The sequence below is a fragment of the Myripristis murdjan genome, chromosome 9, assembly GCF_902150065.1.
Source record: "Myripristis murdjan chromosome 9, fMyrMur1.1, whole genome shotgun sequence".
NCBI classification, from domain to species: Eukaryota; Metazoa; Chordata; class Actinopteri; order Holocentriformes; family Holocentridae; genus Myripristis; species Myripristis murdjan.
The window spans coordinates 24,766,711-24,787,110 of NC_043988.1; the positions used below are offsets into that span (position 1 = coordinate 24,766,711).

General features: G+C 43.1%; 1 protein-coding gene across 4 annotated transcripts in view; it reads left to right on the forward strand.

The window, feature by feature from the left end:
* Nucleotides 1-615: 615 nt before the first annotated feature.
* The window catches only part of LOC115364961 (LHFPL tetraspan subfamily member 2a protein-like), a 29,228-nt gene continuing 9,443 nt past the window's right edge, over nucleotides 616-20,400 (forward strand). The window contains exons 1-4 of one of the 4 annotated variants that reach the window (XM_030059668.1): nucleotides 616-628; nucleotides 1,624-1,630; nucleotides 15,640-16,271; nucleotides 18,314-20,192. In XM_030059668.1, the coding sequence (XP_029915528.1) occupies nucleotides 15,860-16,271; nucleotides 18,314-18,570 (669 nt within the window). In that variant the 5' untranslated portion in view covers nucleotides 616-628; nucleotides 1,624-1,630; nucleotides 15,640-15,859 and the 3' untranslated portion in view covers nucleotides 18,571-20,192. Of the gene's footprint in view, nucleotides 629-1,623; nucleotides 1,631-6,081; nucleotides 6,292-14,897; nucleotides 14,994-15,520; nucleotides 16,272-18,313; nucleotides 20,193-20,400 lie in introns of those variants that run through there. The other 3 variants (XR_003928746.1, XM_030059666.1, XM_030059667.1) reach the window with 3 other exon arrangements.

Consider the following 20,400-nt stretch of genomic DNA (forward strand, 5'->3'; position numbering starts at 1 on the left):
ATACGAGACTAACGTAACCAGTGTGCATTGTTTCTCTTTTGTTTGTTAGCAACCACATTAGCGTTGTCCAAACACAATTTAGAGATATCACCTGCGTCCAAAGACTCAGTTGATTTTGGCAAGCCAAACAGTAGTACTAAACTTTGATGCCGGGTTTGACGCTAGTTAGGTTTGAATGCTAAATGTAACGTACGTGAATGAATCAAGGATATGCTAGTGCTTTAGTTCATTCCTTTTGTCTGACAGCAGATTGATATGTTGAGATTGGTGGAGCAGAATTTGCCAGATAAATAAAATCTGGATAAGCAAACAGTCAAAATATTTGTAAAACCAATGTTGAGCCAAAGTACCCAAATGTGCTCTGACCTGTTGGCGCATTATCAGTTTCAAACAAACTCTGAAATCACCATATAAGACAATCTGCAATTTAGATGTGTCATGTGTTTGTGCATGTGGTAATATGTCTAAGAGTGAGAGAGAAAGAAAAACAGAAAGAAAAAGATGAAGCGAGGGAGAAACAGAGACTACATGGGCCTTGTTTAATTCTGTTAGAAAGTCATGACTTCCCTCAGCTGGGTGTCACCACCCGTTGCTTCGACATGCTAAGGCAGCTCTACGTGTGCTCTCTGTTTGGATGACCTAATTGACCTGTTATGTTCTTCTTTAGAGCGTTTTTGCGGCAAAAAATGTTATGTCAACACTTAAAAAAAAAAAAAAGTCCTGCTGTGTTTCTGTTTCATGTTTGTGCTGATGTGATCTAATTTCTCACGTCAAACTTGTTTAAACAGCCAGAACATACCCTAGAAGTAAGATGGAAGCTCCATTAAACTGAATTCTTGCTGATTGACGCTCACTATCTTTAAAGGTTTAGTCTGTCACTGCAGTGCCTCTGTTTATGTTTACCTCACTGGACTAAAGACATTCTCACTGTCAAATTATCTCACTTCTGTGAAGACTTGTGCAGCATATGATAGCAAAACATTACATACATTTTGAAGGGAAAAATGCAGATGAAAATCAGTGTTTTGCTTTGTTAACCAAGTTGATCTAAATGCAAACACCAGGGAAGCTTCGCCGATGTTTGCATTTAGATCTTTAGAAACTAAATGTGTCTCTCTAACATCAGGGCTTCCATATTTTGAGGAGGTTGTGAAATTCTGATGTAATTTATGGATAGTTTACATTCAGCACAGCTACATTTCAAGCTCTACTGCAATCAAGGCAATTATACCAGCCCTTAGTTTCCACATATACACACACATAGACACACATGCACCAGGAATGGCATCATAGCATCTTTTTTTCACTGAGCTGAACTTCCTCCCTACAACCACTAACCATCAAATCCAATCATCTCGCTCCCTTAGTGTCTCCAAGTGCTGTCTGCTTTTCCCGTGGAGGCATCCTGCAGCAACAGCAAGAACATCTTCTTGCCTCTGAGACCGGGGCTCATGTATGACCACAGTTATCTATTTACAGCGTTTTCTGCCTCCCACAGTGTTCTCACCAGGATGGCTCACACAAACAGCTCTAGTGTGGAAAGAGGAAGTCTCAGGCAGGGCAGAGCAAATGACACAGTGGGCTGGCCGCAGTTGAGATGTGAGACATTCATTGAGCAAGCAGCCGAACTGTACCAACCATGCTTGCATATGCAGTTTGAGGCTGCGAAGAATGCTTGGAAGGCAGAATGAAGTGCAGCACTGTATGTTTGAATGCTATAGGTCCACTTATTGAACCCCGGCCACAGGGCACTAAAGAGGGAATGAGCGCTGGCGTTCAATGCACTGGGAGGATGAGTGGGAGCCCACTAGAGACTTTGGGATACTTGAAAAAAAACCCACAGTGGTTTATATGTTTGTATGTGGATGAAGAGATCATTATGCGTAATAAAGGAAAGTTTATAAATGAAGTACACAGAGACCCAAGGCCAACCTCCCTTCCAAGTTTTGTGATGTTATGTAGATGCATTTAGAAAATATGGCCCTGTTTGCACTAAGACACACTCGTTTTAAGCAATGCTGTTGTCATGGGACACGCCCCTTTTGGCCAGTCAGCATGGAAAAGTAGTTAATGCTGCCTTGATCCATGACCAGCCTCCCTGCTGGACTTTGTGATGTTACATGGATGCATTTGTAAACGACGGCCTTGATTGTGCTAAGCCCCACCATTACCACGACCTCTTGAGGACAACTGACCGTAAAGGACCACACCAGTGATTTTGAATGTGTGGCCCGTTTACTACAATTTACCCGCATTTTACATTTCAACAAACCATTTTGCAAGTCACGCAGGAGTAGTAAAGATTTCACAACATATAATCACAATCCCTTGATTTTCAAGTTTGAGTTTTTGGTTGAAACAGCCACCTTATAATGTTCTGCTGCTGCGGTTAACAAAGCCGTCGCCACTCATAAACCACAGAACTGATGGGCTACAATAAGTTGCTGTGTAAAGCAACTGGGACTGTTTTCTAGCAAAGAGACCATTTCACTCCATCCAATTTAAAGTCACCAAAATACAAGAGTGTTGCTGCTTTTGGGGGAAACAACTGTGCACAACTTTATTATGGTGATGGAATACTGGTGTGAGGAAAGTTCAAAGTCTCTGAAAGCTGGTTTTCATATCGTAGTGGAATGAATAGAAATGAAAGGATGGATAAAAAGTAGGAAGAATGATGTTGCAGTGGTAAAAGTACGACTGCTTAGTATGGGAAAAGATCAACAGAAATGTGAAGTATGTACATTTTGTTGATATTACACTAAACATGCAGTATCACTGGTATGGTCCTTTAAAAATTAATCACTTCTTTGCTGGTCCATGACCAACCTTCCTAACATGCAAATCCATCCAGACCTTTTTAGGTCATCCTGCAGAAAGTTGAACCAAAACAGGGCAAAAACATAAACCCCCGCCAGCCTCATTGAAAAATCTAATCAAAATCATAAGATCACTTAGAGGCAGGCCAAAAGACTTTATGCTCTATGAAGGTGTCAGTCTACCTTTTAGTTTCTATTACTCCAGTGAATAGCCTTACAAGGCCTACCTGATATTTCCAGATTATTGTGCCTTTTATTTACCTTTTAGTCATTTAGCTGACACTTTCATCCAGAGTGACTTACAATGAGTCACCAAATTTATCAAGAAGGTTTTTTTTTCAGACAACTGCAGCCATATGTTTAAAGTATGGGTGACTACTAAGTAACATTGCATGTGATATTCAACAAGGCAAACACCGTCGGATATTAGGAGATTCTTAATATGGCGCTAAGTAGCACTAAGGGTTGTTTCAATTGTGTTTTCTCACCATCGCAGCTGCTCCACCAGCTGAGGCATGTTTATTGGATTTAGAGAGGTATTCCCTGTCGTAATAACTTAAGAAGGTGACTCAAGATGTGGAGCTGCCCATCTGCAGGGGCCTCATATTTAGTTAAACAGGGGATTGAGGATCTTTTCACTGGGATTTCCTTCTTTCTTTGTAAAACAGGAACAGACTTCTTGTATAGGAGCTTTTCATACAACCTTTAAGCCTGCTAATACAGCAAGTAAAACATATTCCCAAGCCCTGTACTGGGCTTGCGCTAATCCATAGGGACTTCCTGCAGTAAAGATCTCCGTCACCATTTATACTGCTTACAAGCCACAGAGTGCATGCAAATGGTCCCGTGCCATTCAGTGTTCCCCACTGTAGTGTGTGTGCCCTCCCCAACATTTTCGCATGGTCCCAGTGTGACGGTCTTGTCTGAGTTGTCACTGTTCCACAGACCGCAGTGTAATTAGTGTGGTTTGTGTCTCTGGCCAGCTCCATGTCTGCCGACAGAGCTAACAGAGAGGGGAAAACACCCAGTTCTTCCCTAGAGAGGGGGAGAGAGCATGTAGAGGGAAGTTAAAGCCGGTGTGTGTTTGTGAGTGTGTGTGTGTGTGTATTTCTGGAACCTGCTGATCCAACAGTGTTGCTTTTTTCTACTGAAGAACTGGTTCATCACAAAGCGTGACACAATATCACAATCTGCTGTCCACCGCAACATGAGAACTCTTCCTTTTTTACAAAGTGGGGCCTTTAATGAAGAAAACAAGGAGGTGGTTTACTCTCTTTGGCCAGTAAACAACCATAACAACATAAAAAGCAACATAAAACTGACCATCCTGGACACACTTCAGCACTATTGTCCACTGTATATGATTTCATGTGCAGTAAAGCAACTCCTGTGACAAATCAAGCAGCAAAGATCAGAAGATAGAAACTTCTGATCTTAGATCACTGTTACCTCATTTTAGTTTCACTTGAAGGTGCACGATACAGAACTGAGGCTTGATTCAGAAGAGGACTGTTTAGACCGTAAATGGGCAACTAGTGACCTGTTAGCCACATGCAGCCACATCCAACTTTTATTTTGTAGCCAACAGCTGAATTTCAGCAGAAATGATTGACTTTGACTGTCATTTATTTTAAAGGTCACTGATTTCATTTTGACCCCTGGGATGTGAGGCTGGGGGCAGGTAGCTTGACGGCACTGCCTGTAGGTCAGACTCAGTCAGCAGGTGTTTACGTGACATTACTACCTACATCATGTCTGCAGAGATCAGAGGTCACAGTGTGGGATCACTTATTGCTTCTTGACACAGGGAGCTAAATGCACCATGAGCAAAAGAAAAATTGATAACGGAAACCACGTGTTTCAGCACAAAGACTGGAGACTGAATACATGTTGACACAGTGACCACAATGTTGGGTGTGCTTGCAGACTGTATCATTATAAAAGAATATAATATTGTCGCGTTGAGGGGTATCTACGACAAACAGGAGGTGAAGTTGTTGCTGATAGCCAAACTGAGCCCAGGTTTATTCCCTTACCACAGCACAGCTAAGCCAAGGCTGAGGTGTAAAAAATAAGAAGACAGTGTGGCCAACCCTTTGGTTCACTGAACATGTTCTTGACATCTAGACATTTAATTCTCCATCAACATGTCCGACATCTCTTCCCTCCAGTCTCAGTCACTCTGGTGTGCTCTATAACACCTCCCTCAATAAAACCAGCTATACAGCAACACAAGTAACAGGAACTTATAACCAGCAGTTACAGTATTAACCGGCACAATAACAGCACCGACGGAGACAAATATGAAAAATACACTGGTACTTCCAGACTAAAAGAAAAGTCAAGTATTAAGTAGGTAAGTAAGTAAGTAAGTAAGAAGTAAGCAGCAGAGCCTTTTCAAAAAACACAAAAATGTTCTCTTGATGTATCCTACCAAGTAGCGCTGGAGGTAGCAAAGGCCAAAAAAACATTGTCTGATGTAGCGACAGGAGATGCATATAAGTTGATAGCTGATAAAAAAGGAAGAGGCACCTATTTTATCAGTGAGTCAAACCACTGATGAGAACCATGTATGCGACAGTAAGGTTCATACTTACGGCACTTTTTTCACCTTTTTTTTGTCAGCTGGCTCTAAACTTTCAATGCAGTTTTACGTAGTGCACCTTTAATGCTCAGTTTCACCACACTAATCTCAATTAATAGTCATCGTGAATGTGTACTCTAATTCTACTTTAGGCTGTATTTTGACTTCTGTGTTGGAAGAGTAAAAGCGCCCTGAAACTAAAATCGACTCCATCACCCTATTTCAAATTTATCGGTTGCCTCTTTGGTTGCAAGGTGTGCAAAGGTGTGATGTGTTTTATAATGTGTTTGTGTGTGTGTGTGTGTGTGTGTGTGTGTGTGTGTGTGTGTGTGTGTGTGTGTGCTTTTTTTTTTTTTAAGTGCCAATGACACCTCACTGTAGCCATCACTTTCCAAACGGAAAAACGAAACACAAAAATGCGGCGCGGTGTAAAATGCACCCAAAAAGTACCTGGAAACACGCACAGCCAAATCATGATGTTGATAAACGCCGCTGTATGAACAACACAGACCGAGATCAGTGACATACGCGGGCCTTTCTAAATGTTTACTGGCGGGGTAAAGAGCGAGAGAGAGAAAGCGCCTGGACGTTTTTGACGCGCGTAAAGCAGGAATTCATCATCCGCAACTTTTTCTTCCTTTTCCCTGACAAACGGAGTGGGGGAAGGGTGACACGGGGAGAGAGAGAGAGGAGAGAGGGGCAGGAAAAAAGAGAAAGGACGACGTCAGATGGTAGTGGGATGGCTTTGTGTGAGGGAGAAGTAGAGAGAATAACGAACTAAAGAAAGGAGACGCAGTGAATGAGTTTCGTATAGAATCAGTGGATCAGTGTGTCACACCAAGGAAGAGCCTCTCCCTTGACGCCTGCGAAGTTTCTACGATTCCTCATTCGGTAAGTAAAAGACAGATGGCACCAAGGCAACATTACAGGCAATATTTTCTCTCTTTTAAAGCTAATACCGGTGCGGTACCATTCATGCAGCATGCACTGATTTCACACTTCCTTCTTCTGCTTCACCTGGATATTCGCCCTCAGCAGGCAAATACATCCTGTTGATGGAGAAGGAATGGAATTTAATAACTGATGTATTTAAAGTGATTATGCTCTCTCTCTCTCTCTCTCTCTCTCTCTCTCTCTCTCTCTCACGTTGCAAGAACTGTTACTCAGGGGCTGATTACCTGCTAACTACTCCATTAATAGCTCCTTTCTCTACTTTCTGTCAGAATCAAGTGTGTGATTGCATTGTTTATCAGTACCACACTGTGTCTTTGTGTTAGTAAGGAGCCTGTCCATGCATGCCTCATTAACCCCCTGCAGAGATCCTGCTGAAGCTGCATACTGGCATCCCACTGCCCGCTGAAAGAACCCAGACCCCAACCTTTAGACAAAATCACGTTACCATCAAACTACACCGTCTAGTGACTCGCATGTAGCCATTTGCCCCCCCCCCCCTCCAAAATGAAAAGGCATTCCTGGGAGGGATGGAGATGGAGAGAAAGAGCAGAGTCAGTTTTCTCCAAGATGAAAGTGAGATTTTCGCAGTTGCAGTTGGCAGTACGGTGCCCGCTGCGTGTGTTCAGGTACAACATCTGGTAGTGGTTTCATATCACAGCACAGTGCCCATTACAGAAATCACTTGCACGGGAAGCTTAAATGCTTATTATATGGCACTTTATTTTTATTAGTTTTATATCTTAATTTGTCTTGCGCACATGTCTACACTTTCACTTTCCACCACAACCCTGTGTCCTTGAAGCCTGTCCTTGTAGCGAGGGGAGGAAGCCCATTGATGTGAACCACCCATGGAGCTGCGCCTGACACTGCCCCTCCGCTATGTAGGAAAATGAGACCCTATCATAAGCTAAACAAAGTCAGGAAAAGTTGAAGTGTTTTCCCTTGCAGCAGTGAAGGGCAACCCATACTAAAATTATGAGATGAGAGAATTATTACCATTCTTCAGATACTGCTTATCAGCTCTGCACCTTCTGCTTGCTTAGATATCACCAAAGAAATTTTGTGATGGAGGTGCTGTAATTTTACTGTTTTGGTGTGCTTACTTGCAATGCATTCAGACCTGGGTTATACATATATATATTTTTTTTTCCTTAAAAAGTTAAAAATCTGCTAGTGGGAAGAGATAATCCCACTTTTTTCCAGTGCAGTTTCACTTGTTTTTGGAATTTTTATGGACACAAGAATAAATATGATGAACCAAGGCAGAATACAGCTAATCAGTCCAGAAGTATCATGAAAATGACACATAATTCAAAAAAATCTGGAAACAAATTCATTAGTTTTGGAAGCAAGTGAAATTATCTGATCCCAATGGCAGATTTTTTACCTTGCTAAAATAGCATTTGAGATAGAAAATGAGAATAAATGACTTGCTAAGATGGAGATGTTTTTGCAGTGTAAGAAAGAAAGAAGCCATTGCTCTTTGATTCTGGGGGACTGACATCAAAAAGCGATGTCTACTTTGATGTTTTAGATAGCTGATCTCCCCCCCCCCCCCCCCCCACCCCCATCATCCATTGTGGTTGCACTGGAAATACCTCAAAATGACTAAATGGCAAAATGAGCGCAGAAATGCAAGCAACATTACCTGTAGTGTCAATGTCGTAGTCCCAAGTTCACTTGAACAACTTATAGACATTGTATTTACTTATTTACTTATTTATTATTTATCCTTTACATAAGCAGGCAAGTCATTAAAAACAAATTCTTTGCAATGGTGGCTTGGCAAAAGGCAAAGCCTCTTGAGGGGAGGGGGTTGGGGGCTAAAAAGAAAATCAGAGGTTAAGACAGCACTGCACATCCCAACATTTCCAACACAGCCATCACTTACATACAGTCACAACAAACAAACATTATAGGTATTCACAGTGCCGTTTTCTGGGGAACAAAGGCAGTTTCTCCAGTGCCTCCACCCGTCCTGCTCCTCAGACCCACTAGAAACAGGTTAGAGAGCAAAAAAGAGGAGGAGAGGCAGAGGGAGGCCTTGTCATTCCTGTCTTTGTGGTTGTGAAATGTGAGGGTCACCGAGGGGCTTTGTGCGTCAGAAGCCGTGGGGCCACTGCAGAGTCGGCCTGGAGAGCGAGGGGCCAAGGTGTTGCACAGATTGAATGGGTTAGGGGCCACTGCGACCTGTCTTTGAGAATGAAGGAGTGCATTCTGGGCCAACGGCGGCATGTCTTAGAGAGTGAAAGAGTGAGTGAGGGGCCGGTGTCAGCATGCCTTTGTGCTGCCTTTTGTTGAGCTGAGTTGCAGCAGATAAAGAGGGACAGTTTTATTCAGGCCTTTGGCACATGCCCACACTTTACTCACACACAAACACACGCAGCTTTCACGGTGTACAGGATTTGTTTTTGTGTTTGTGCGTCAGAAAAGTGGGCTGTATTGTTTCAGCTCGCTGTTAGAGGGCTTCTCAGTGTTAGCACTTTGTTTACTGTTTGGAGCCTCTTTCATTGTCGCCGAGACCTCAGGCCTCCTAGCTGTTGATTGCTGGTGCCACTGGCATTCCTTCAGTCTTCAGAAACAGTAGGGGATTAAATATTTAATGGGTTGCTATGCTCTAAACAGCTTGAATTGCCTCACAGTGTTTCATTAGGGTTTGTAAAATAAATCTCAACGAACTCTTGAGCACTACACATGCATTTGATGGAAGCCGGTCTCTCACAGGCTGAAGTTACAAGACAGAAGTTGTGGTGTCTGCCTAACATTTTCTCTCGTCTTGCAGCTCTCTTTCATTCACTGTTTATGGAGAGATAGAAAAGCATTGGCTCACGTGGTTATGGTTAGCAAGAAAGCGTTCTTGAACAGAACATGAGCTTGGGTTGTTTCATAATATCTAGGAAAAGGACTGAGAAAGCCTCATACACTGGATGAACCGACTTCATCTGCATGTTTTTTCTCTTAAGCACTCAAGCTCTCTCTCCATTGGTGTTGTGTTGTGAAGCATGCTGTGAAAGCAGGTGGAGGTTCTCCTTCCCCCAGGCCATAGTGTAGGTGTGGTGACCAGAGCCGACCAAAATACACATCTCATTAGCTGGTGTGTGTCAGTTCTCTCATGCCTTTTTTGTTGAAAGGCTTTGTTTTCTCTCAACCCTGTCACCTCCAAAGGCAGACATGGTTTGGGTTTCAAAAGCACTCAAATCTGCCTCTCAGACACAGAGGGAAAAGGAGCTTTGTCTGATGTTTGTTGTCTTTCAGAAGATATAAATGAGCTGTGGTGAAGGTTTCAGAGTCGACACTGCGGGGCATGGGTGTTTGTATCCCGGCTAATGTCATGGCTTGTCTGCTGCTCTTATACAACATCAAACAACCATCCACTCTCTCATGTCGACCGAGACTCTTAATGAGGCTTTGAGAATGAAGCCTTCCCTCAAGAAGTTACAGGAAATTGAGGCAAATTAAATGTTTTGTACATGGATAAATGTAATTAAGAATTTGTCATGCATCAGAGCCACAGATACGGACATGGAGAATGAGTGTGTGGGTGTTTTTTTTAAGTATGCCAGTTAAGTTCTCAAGCTGCATTGCTTCATTCTTCTTCACTTCCACCCAGAGCTCAGCTGCTTGCATTCTTTTATGAGTGAGGGATAAGTTTGGTCCTGCCTAACTCAGCATGGTATCACCCTGCTCTCATCTCTCTGAGGGCCTAATTCCTGCACGTGATCCGTCACCAGTCCACATCTTGTCGGGGTGGTTGTGCAGCCCTGAAGATGGTGTAAGAGTCTGTAATGTGGCTTTGGTTTTTAGGGCCTTCCCCCTGTTTAGTCCAGATGCATGACCACACCAGGCCCAGCAGCTTAAGGGAGAGATTGCCTTGGTTTGAGGTTTCTGGTCTGGGGTCTCTGAGTTAATGCCCTAAGAAAAACGAGCTAATGGTCTCCTCCCTGCCCAGATCACCTGGGGGGTTAACTGATCTGGGTGGGCGATCCACTGGGTCAACCGCTTTTTCTAAACACAGATGGCTCACACCCATTACAGAGGCACAAAAACATCCTCCAACTCATCTCTCCCAATTTAAAAATTCATGTCCATGAATGGAATTGTTCCTTGCAAACTGTAACAGCTTTTTTTTTTTTTTTTGTCTTAACTGTCCCTTTATGGAGCAATCTGGGTCAACTGTGCCTTACATCTCTCAGTACACCCCCTCCACCCCCATCCGCACCCACCCACTAACCACCCACCTTCAATCCCTTTTCACTCTCAACCCTCCAACAACCGACTACACTGGCCTGGCTGATTCCAAACGCTCATTACCTCAGCACCCTGGCATGCTCCCAGCGCCTTGGCTGATATCTCAGACCAATTACACTAAATTTACTACTCAGTGGCCTCCTCAAACTAACGGCCAACTGACTGACCCATATATGTCTCAAGCTTACTGCTATGTTTGGGACACTGGCTCATATTGATGTCACGCCTCGTTAATAAAGCTTTTATCGACCATGCTTTTATTGGCCAACTGATTTTAACAGTTTGCAGCGCTCATGGCCGGCCATCGGCTTACGGGCTGTATTTTTGTAAATTTTCATCAGAAAGACTTAAGTCTCCCAGCAGTAAAGTGACTGTTCATGTTGGCCCGGTGAATGAGGGATTGGAAAATTGTGTGTAAGTTGGCCCCAGTCCCCACAACATGCACACAGTCCTGAGTAGCAGCTATGTTGCTCTCAGGCCAGGGGTGTAGTGTGGGAATAAGTTGGTCCAGAACAGATGCAGAACCACATTACTGCTGATCCGGCATTCATCTCTCAGCATATCTACTTCTTCATCGGTCCAACTCAGCATCATGGAGGAGCCATGAAAGGATCATAAGACTCCATGATCCGTCAATGCTGGTGGTTATACATATCTATAAAGGTGACTCCAGGGTCCCCACTCTACAGGCACATGTGAAACAGCTGTAACAAAGATCTGACAGTGAGAAGATACATATCTATCAGTGCAGCTGGGAGGCACAGAGAGTTTATCAAACTGACCTCTCACACACAGCACCTTCGTTGCTGTGTGAGTTATGAATAAGTCATACTTCTGAGTCTCTGATGGACTGTGAAGTGTAAAATACTCCTCCCCCTAGCACACACATAAACACAGAAAACCTTGACCTTGCCAAGGAAGTGCTGCTCGAGTACTTTCCCAGAAGTCTGTTCAATAACCAGCAAACAAGCGGAAAGTATTCATCAGTTCCAGGATGTACTGACCCCTCCATTCTATAATTGACATTGCAACATGCACATACATACACACAAATAACCGGGCACATACACACACATCACCACATGTGCACCCAGATGTGAATCACAGATACATGCACACATACCGTAAAGACGCACTAACCACAGGGCTTATGGGCAAATGGTGAGGGCTGACTAATTACGGCATTAATCCATAATCTGGGACCAAACAGATAAAGGTTTAATACAATCAGCTAGTTTCTGGCTATATTTTTGAAGCAGGCCAGTGTCACCATTTGCACAAAACACACTATTGTACTTAAGTCCCTGATAAAATAATTTGAGCAAAATTACCTTCAAAACAAATACTGTGCTACAGTTAATTGAGCATGTAAGACTCAGCATCGTTTCCTGTTTCAACTCCTTCCTGACAGATGAATCAGTAAGCAAGCAGAAGAAAAAGTCCCTTATTCCTTCCTTCATCACTTGAAGTTTGCATTTCTCTTTGAGTGTAGTCTTTAGTGACACTACAGAAAGCCATGATGAGCTGTGAGTGATGAGATTTCCTGTAAGACAGAGCTGAGGGAGATCACAGAAGGTGCCTGCTGACTGCCTACACAAGGTATGTTTAGGCTCTATCCCTGTAGTTTAAAGAGACCGAGCTGGTAATTTGTGGGCATTGTAGTCTTAACACACAGCACTCAGCTCTGCCTGAATGGACTATAATCAGCTGCAGACACAAGACCAAAAACTGCACAGGGAAACTAAAACTGTAGCCTGGGTGGTTGGTTGGTGACAAACACCCATGCAAACACTCTTGGATGAGCGTTATGTCACATGCACACACATAAACACACATGCACACGATGCACACACACACTCACATTCAGAACCTGCCTTTTTTGTATTGTGATGGTTGCTATAAATAGGTCCAAAAGAGTATGTCAGGCTGCATGAATAGTGTTGTTTGAAACCACGGTGGAAAGCTGCTGTTGTGTGTAAACTGTGATAACAATAAGAAGAGGAATGGAGTGGCTTGGAATAGATTTGAGAACGAGAATAGAACACATACACACACTCACAAAAACAATGACTCATTGTGTTTGATTGTGTGTCTTCAAAATAATTAACCTGCATTTTATCATTTTCTTTAAAGTTGTGTTTGTACACAAGCAGAAATATAAATACTGCTACCTTTCTTTTGACATTTATTTACTGTACTTCTTGTAAAAAGTCATGTTGATGGTGGTTTTAAGAAGGTTTCAGATGAAACAGCCAGCATGAAAGACATCCTCACTGTCTTGTTGGACAGACACTGCTGCTTCCTGTTTGCTTCCTGTTTATTTGAGCTGTTTCCTTTTGGCAGATATGAATGGCAACTCTATTATAGTTTTTTTCAACTGTTTCTACAACTTAACTCAACACTTGCATGACTGTTTTTGAGAAAGCGTTGCTTGTGTTGCTTTTTCCAACTGGTAAACAAAGCAAAATACACTCCTTCAGTTTGGTGAAAATGCTGGATAATTAATCACAGACAGTGTGTTTTAGCTTCAGCCTTCATGTAATCTTTAATTACAGTGAAATCTGTAGAATCAGAATGAAGCAAATCCGGAGGAAAAAAAAATTCTGATATTCTGCTGAAGCAAAACAAAATCAGATGGAATGAGGCAAACTTTACTGGCAGCGCTACAGATAGGCATCTGTTGCCAAATTCAAGACAAAGCCAAGCCTGTGCACACACACACACACACACACACACTTGAAACACAATGATTCATCCTTCATACCAAAAAAAAAAAAAAAAAAAAAAATCTGTCATAGCTACAATAGGCCCATTTAAAAATGTGACTGAGGAATGTGACTGAGTGTTTTGAGAAGAAAAGGTTAGGGTTCAAGTGAAGTGAATCAAACCTGCATCTCAACCAGTTTCAAATCTTACTCTCTTACTTCTCTCATACCTGACCCTCAAATGTTGACATATCTGAGACGGCGTTATCATGACCTACTTTTGGGAGAAAATAATCAACCCCCCACCCTCTCACCCCCCAGTGAGCCATTACATTTCTTAAGATGAATGAGAGCATATTCTGGTTTTGTGGCCTGGGAAAAAGTCTGGAGCACTTTGCTTTGAACTGACTCACACATTAGATCATATTAAACAATATACGATGTCAGTGTTTATTCCCTGCAGATGCGCTGGGCTGATTTACCATCACAAGTGGAGACGGGGGTGGTTGTACATCCAAATGCCTCTATTACTCCCAGCCTGGGGGCATTAGTGTGACTTATCCTGTAATTGTTCAGGACTGTTTTTGGTGCTGAATGTTTCATCGCCACTAACATGACACCGCCAGCAAGAATTAGAGCAATAACTTGATAGAACAACCCCCCCTTATGAGTTTAACAATCCTCCCACCTCTTTTATGTGAAAGTTATGAATCAGTCAAGCTGAAGGGACGCTTGATTTATTGTACATTCCATCACTGATACAGACTGAGTTTTTCTCAACCTTTCTGGGGGATCTCTATATAGACTTGGAGATAGCCTTAGACATTTAGACTGTAAGGTCCACCAAGACTTGTAGAGACGACCATGCTGTATTTAACCCAGATCCCACATATTTTCCTGTGTATATCATACAACTGGATCATGATGTCAGAGGGCTTCTGAGAAAGCTCCGTACTCCCATGAGGACACGGCTGCATCGAGGCCAGTGTGGTCACAGCAACTGAGTCATAACATAGCAACAGTATCTCAATCAGCCTGATTAGGAGACACTTCACACACACGTATACACATTTGCTCACTCAAACGTACACATACACAAATACAAATACAAACAGGCTTCAGAGGGTTACTTTGAAAACGTCATCCATTATAGGCTATGTTTGTCATTTGTAAACCAGTCGTGAGTACTGGTAGAAATTTGTCATTAATGGAATAAACCAGTATTGTAATCTGAGAACGAAAGAAAAGAGAGAAAGGAAGGAGGGGAAAAAAATTGATATCAGTAGGAAGCTCAACTGTCACAACAGCATCACGCTTGAGACACAAAAACAACATAATAATATGTCATATGAAGCCAGTTCCCCCCTACTCCAATTTATTCCATTCATTGAGGCTGTAATTTCAATAGTAAACAGGATGTTGAAGCAGCAGTTTAACGTCTGCAGCGCTGGCCTGTGTGGGCTGCAGCAGCAGTGTGGGTCGGGCATGTTGCACTGTGTTTTATTGTGCAATGTGGCATGTTTTAACAGCCGTCAGCGCTGATCTGTACTGACAGGTGCTCGGTGGCAAAACGCACAAGGCTTCTGTCATTTTACAGATGAGAACAAACATACTAAGGCATAGTCCGTATGAGTAGAACGCAAGCAGTATCAAGTCAGGGCTGGGAATGCTGGCCCTAGCAGAGAGGTAGGTGTGTGTGTGTGTGTGTGTGTGTGTGTGTGTGTGTGTGTGTATGTGTGTGTGTGTGTGTGTGCAGGCACGTGTGTGTATCATTAGTGAGTGTCATGATTCACCGTGACTGTTCCAAACACTCATGGCTTTAAATCAACAGACATCTGGAGCTTTTGCTCATGCACTCACAGCTGGCTGATAGTGAATTTGAACTCCTCTCTCTCTCTCTCTCTCTCTCTCTCTCTCTCTCTCTCTCTCTCCTCTCTCTCTCTCTCTCTCTCTCTCTCACACTCTCTCTCTCAGTTTGTGGGAATGTCCTGGGTGAGGCTCTCTGATGAATAGACAAACTGCAGGGAAGGCTGCTGATTCAGAGCGATTGCGTGATCAGGAGATGTTTATCCTTCTTACGTTGGTGTCCCTTTAAAGTCTCTTTTCTTTCCCCTCTCATTGTCAGTTCTTCCCACAATATCACCAATCACGCCTCTCCTCTCGGATATCTTGGATGCGGTTGGTAATCCCTGTGTGTCTCTGTCTGTCTGTAGGTGTGTTTTTCCATTGGCACCATGGCTGAGGGAAGCTGTTTTGGGGCATTGTAGCTGTGTGGGACAATCAAACTGACCTCTGCCCAAAGAAAGAAGAGAGGGAAGCGAGGAAGAAAGAGTGGGAACTCTGAAGAGAGAAAACATTTACTCAGAGAGGATAAGATCAACACCCATCTGGATCTGGACAGGGAACTGTGATCCGGCAACAGACTTAATCAGACTATTCTCTTTTTCCGGAAAAGAATTTCAACTTTCCAGTACTCTCTCACTCGGAGGAGCTTTATTTCTTGGTTAAACTTCTTGGTTGGGGTTGACACCACCTCAGAGAGAGTCACCACCATGTGCCATGTGATTGTAACGTGTCGCTCCATGCTCTGGACCCTGCTCAGCATCGTCGTGGCCTTCGCTGAGCTCATTGCCTTCATGAGCCCCGATTGGCTGTTGGGATTACCTCGGTCAGACTCCAGTGTAAGCGGGGTGGGAGTGGACTCTGGGGAGTACCGGCCGTCCCTTGGCCTTTACAGCCGCTGCCTTCGTGTCGGGAGCCGGGGAGGAGGCGTGACCTGCGGGCCGTACGCTGGGACATTCGGAGAGGTGGCCAGTGGCTTCTGGCAGGCCGCCATGCTGTTTCTGGCAGCAGGGACGTTAGTGCTAGGTGGCGTGGCTTGCATCTCCATCTTCAGCCTGTGCTTCCAGAGTATCCTGAAGAAGAGCATCTTCAACATCTGTGGGCTGCTTCAGGCTATTGCAGGTGAGTCGGAGGATATGTGTGCGTGTCTGTGTGTGGAAGAGGATGCATATATCTGTCACAAAAAATGGTACGAAAGCCCAGTGGAGAAAAAACCATCTTGCAAAATACTCATCAATGCAGCCATGCATTACCAATCAAACAAACCCATGTTAAGAGGATTATAAAAGCATGCGCCTCATTTTTATACTGTCCAAACAGGGCAAAAATATACAACTTAAACAAGTATTTTAATTTAAAGGCATAATTAATGATATTTATATCGCCTAGCACACAAAATTACCATAATGCATCAGCTGGGGTTTGCAAGTGGTGTTGATCAGTGGTAGTTTGTCCTCTATTAGCTCAATGGCTGCTTAGAATGTAAACTTTGAACACAAAATGTCCAGTTTATACCCCTTATTCTGGAATAAGCTCTCTGCATCCCCAGGGATTACACATCGTACCCAGTTGGAGCTGTGCAGGGTTTTTGTGAGTAGTTAAGTGTCTAAAGGAATTAGTCAGCGAAAGTTAATTATCAATATAACGAGTGCAGCTTGGACTGCTTGTTAGGCTGATTTTCTGGGTTGACCACTGAGGAATGTTTTACCTCTTCTGTTGACATTTCAGAAGGATGCCGACTGTAATTTCCCTCGGCTGGCTGGATAATGTGGTTACTGTTGTGAAACACTATTTTGTGTCTGAAGGCCACTGTAGCTGACAGGGGGGGTGAGAGGGGCTGGAGCGGAGCTGGGGGCCAAGGCTGAGACTTGTGCAAGATGAGATTTGGTTGCCTCATGGCGTTGTAGTTCCACTGGTCGCCACTAGAGAACTACATCACAAAACCGCTGCTACGAGTAGTATTGTTATACCATGTTACTAGTGTTGGGAAGATTACTTCTAATATGTAATAGGTTATAGATTACTAGTTATTTTAATTACCTCATCAGAGTAATGCATTTTACATTTGATTACTTTCTGATTACTTTAACAAATGTTTCAACCTGGATAGAAACAGAGTTTAAACTAGGCAGCATAAACCCCACAGCAGTACTCAACACTGACTGTCAAACATTTATTAAACATTCTTAATATCTTAATACCAAATACCTTGAAGTAAGATCGGAAGGGTTAGATTTTTAAGCACAAACACCAAAATAAATCACAAGTATGTAGATCACAAAAGACCAAACCACCTTGACCAGGTCGGCTGGAAACAGGCATGGTAGACTGACTGCTTAGAGCAATGGATTTTGATTTGATTGGCAGATGGGAGGCAGTGCAAATTCAAACTCAAAAAATTCAACCAAAACAATCAAAAACAATGTTCAAAATTTGAGCGCATACTGCACATACAGCTCCTTGTCAGCCATCCTCCCCCTGATGGTGTTGGACACAAATTTGTCCCAATGGCTTTGCTGACCCGTGTTGTCTGGAAATATGCCAAAACAAGACATTCCTGTGTGGTGAAAAGAGGCAAAGCAGCAGAATGAATGTTATACTCTGCATAAGCTTTTTACTGAAACAAATATATTCAGATCACTTGTAATCACCAACATTTTTTTCCTCAGTAACTATAACGAATTACAGTTACATTTATTTTGTAATTTAATTAACTAGTTCCTCCCCAACACTGGTTGTTAACAGGTAATGAATATGCTCACAAGGATTTCACAAGATGGTTTTGCCCCATTGACCTTCTGTAAAATTATTATCTTTCATCAGAGCGCAGAGCCATTAGTACAATCTTTGTAAAGTGTATGTAAATGAAGGCTACTTCTTTATGCGTGTTTCAGCAATAGACTCCCACAGGTGTGTGTGACTGGATGGGCTGTCATCCAGCTAATGAGTCATTATGTGACATCACTGTAGGGGCATTCAAGTGGGCTCGTTCTTCTCCTCATCCATCAAACTCCTGTCAGCTGATAAATAGATATATAATACACTGTGTTCCTAACCAAAGTTGAGTCATCATTTTCCCAGCTGCACAGTTGTGATCTGTTTTATTGCTTTCAGACGGATGTTTATGTCTATGTGACTGAAACACTTTGTCTCAACATCTCCAGGCCTGTTGCTGATGGTGGGCCTCATGCTGTACCCCGCTGGTTGGGGTTCAGAGAAGGTGATCAGCTACTGCGGCCCCGAGGCCTCTCCCTACAGGCCAGCTCAGTGCTCTCTTGGCTGGGCCTTTTACGCCGCAATAGGTGGAACGCTGGCAGCCTTCCTGTGCGCCGTTTTCTCTGCGCAGGCTGAGATCGCCACCTCCAGCGATAAGGTTCAAGAGGAGATTGAGGAGGGAAAGAGCCTGATCTGCCTGCTCTGAGGCGTCGGGAACCTCAGGAAACACAGCAAACTCGTCCTTGGCCCGATTTCTCTCACAGCAGAAGACTGCACGTTTCCTTGGAAGGAGGAGGAGGGATGTTTCAGTGAATGATTTTCTTCATGTTAGCCTAAAAGCAGCTGATTGTTAAAAGATAGAAACCTTGGCCATAGTTTTTTTTTTTTTTTCTTGAGGCTTGTTTACAGAGACTCTTGCATAGCCTCCCTCACGCTGTCTTAAGCACAGTATTCCAGCCAGAAAACCACTGTGCAAGTCAAAAGAAAGAATTCTCATTTGTCCCCTAATGCAACTTCCAAGGACACTGTTTATATTTTATAATGATTCCTGCCTTAATCCAACCACTGTACCGGAGTGGAGAGAGGTTAGTTTATGATGTGGATATGGATATATCATTAGTGCCATTACGGACAGACTGAGCGCTGACATTCAAACACTGCGCAAGCTTGTATAATGACATTTCTTGATTCACATGGTTCACCTGCAAACCTCCTCAACCCACTCTGAATACTAGCAGATGTGTCAACTGAAGCAACAGCGTGTATGTGTTTGTGCGTATGTGTGCGTATGTGGTGCTCACCATTAACCTTTGAGGTTTTTAAGTGCCCAGATGTTCTGATTCTGTGGCACAGCAGGGCAGTAAATCTCTCTTTAGCTCACTTCAGATCTGCCAGTTAAGGAATTGTTCACTTCAAAGGGAGTTCCTCCTGTTAGGATTATTTGTGGGTCTATTGCAGCTTAAATAACTGGTGAAATGTGTTCAGAAAAATAACAAAGACTTGCCATAGGTTTTACTGTGGCGAGCTTTCATGTGAGGATGTTTGCTCACAGTGAGATAAAGCAGGCTGACCCATAGTTACCGAATGAGCTAACCTTACTGCATGCAGAGAGTCAAACAAACAAGGAGATCGGTCTTTGTGGTGAGCAGCGTACTGATCATGCAGCTCTAAAAGAAACAGCTTTGTAAAAGTCTGAGGCACACTGAAGTGGTGAATTATAATACTATTTCATGGGGAGGATAAATACACAAAAAAAAAACACAAATGCATTTTAGCTTGCAGGGAGTCTTTGTCAGTGTCCACACCTCAGTGTAGCTTGGACGTTTTTACAAGGTCCTCTTCTCGAAAGCTCTGCGGTTAGTAAGCTAATTCTTTGTTTGTTTGGTTCTTCGGGACTATTTCCCATTCCAAAGAGCACCTGATTTTGTTTTTGCACTTGGTAGTGCTCTCCTTCATTCATTTCTTCTGTATTTCATTTGTTCAAACATGCTATAGTAGTCGCTGTAAATGTAACATGATTCTTGTGGTAGCTTTTGTTCATTGTAGATGAGATGTGCAATAATTCAACTATGGTGTGTTTGCTGCAGAAGTGAGCTGTGTGTGCCTGTGAGGATGCGACTGAAGTGAAACATGGACTCGTACCACCTAGCATTTCTAATCTGTCTGTGCTTTAAATTAACACTGCCCACTGTTTTTGTTATATTAACAAAAGAGCATTTGTGGCACATTCTATGATCCTGCATGTATGTGAAAGGTTGATTTGTGTGAGGAGAGAAACTCAGCCTGTATTCTGTACTCATGGACAAATAAACCTTGCCTTCTTCAGTATGTGCGTGTTCCTGTGAGAAATGTATGAATTGAGTAGTTTTATTTAATTCTTAAGTACATCAGCCTTTTTTCTTCCACGAGAAACTGTAAGCCCCCTGGGTCTTTAGGCAAACACTGACACCTACAGATGGAAAGCAGTCAACACAAGCACTCCAACTCAGGAAATACATGTGGAGATTTTGATGGTAAGAGAATCGAGATGAGGATA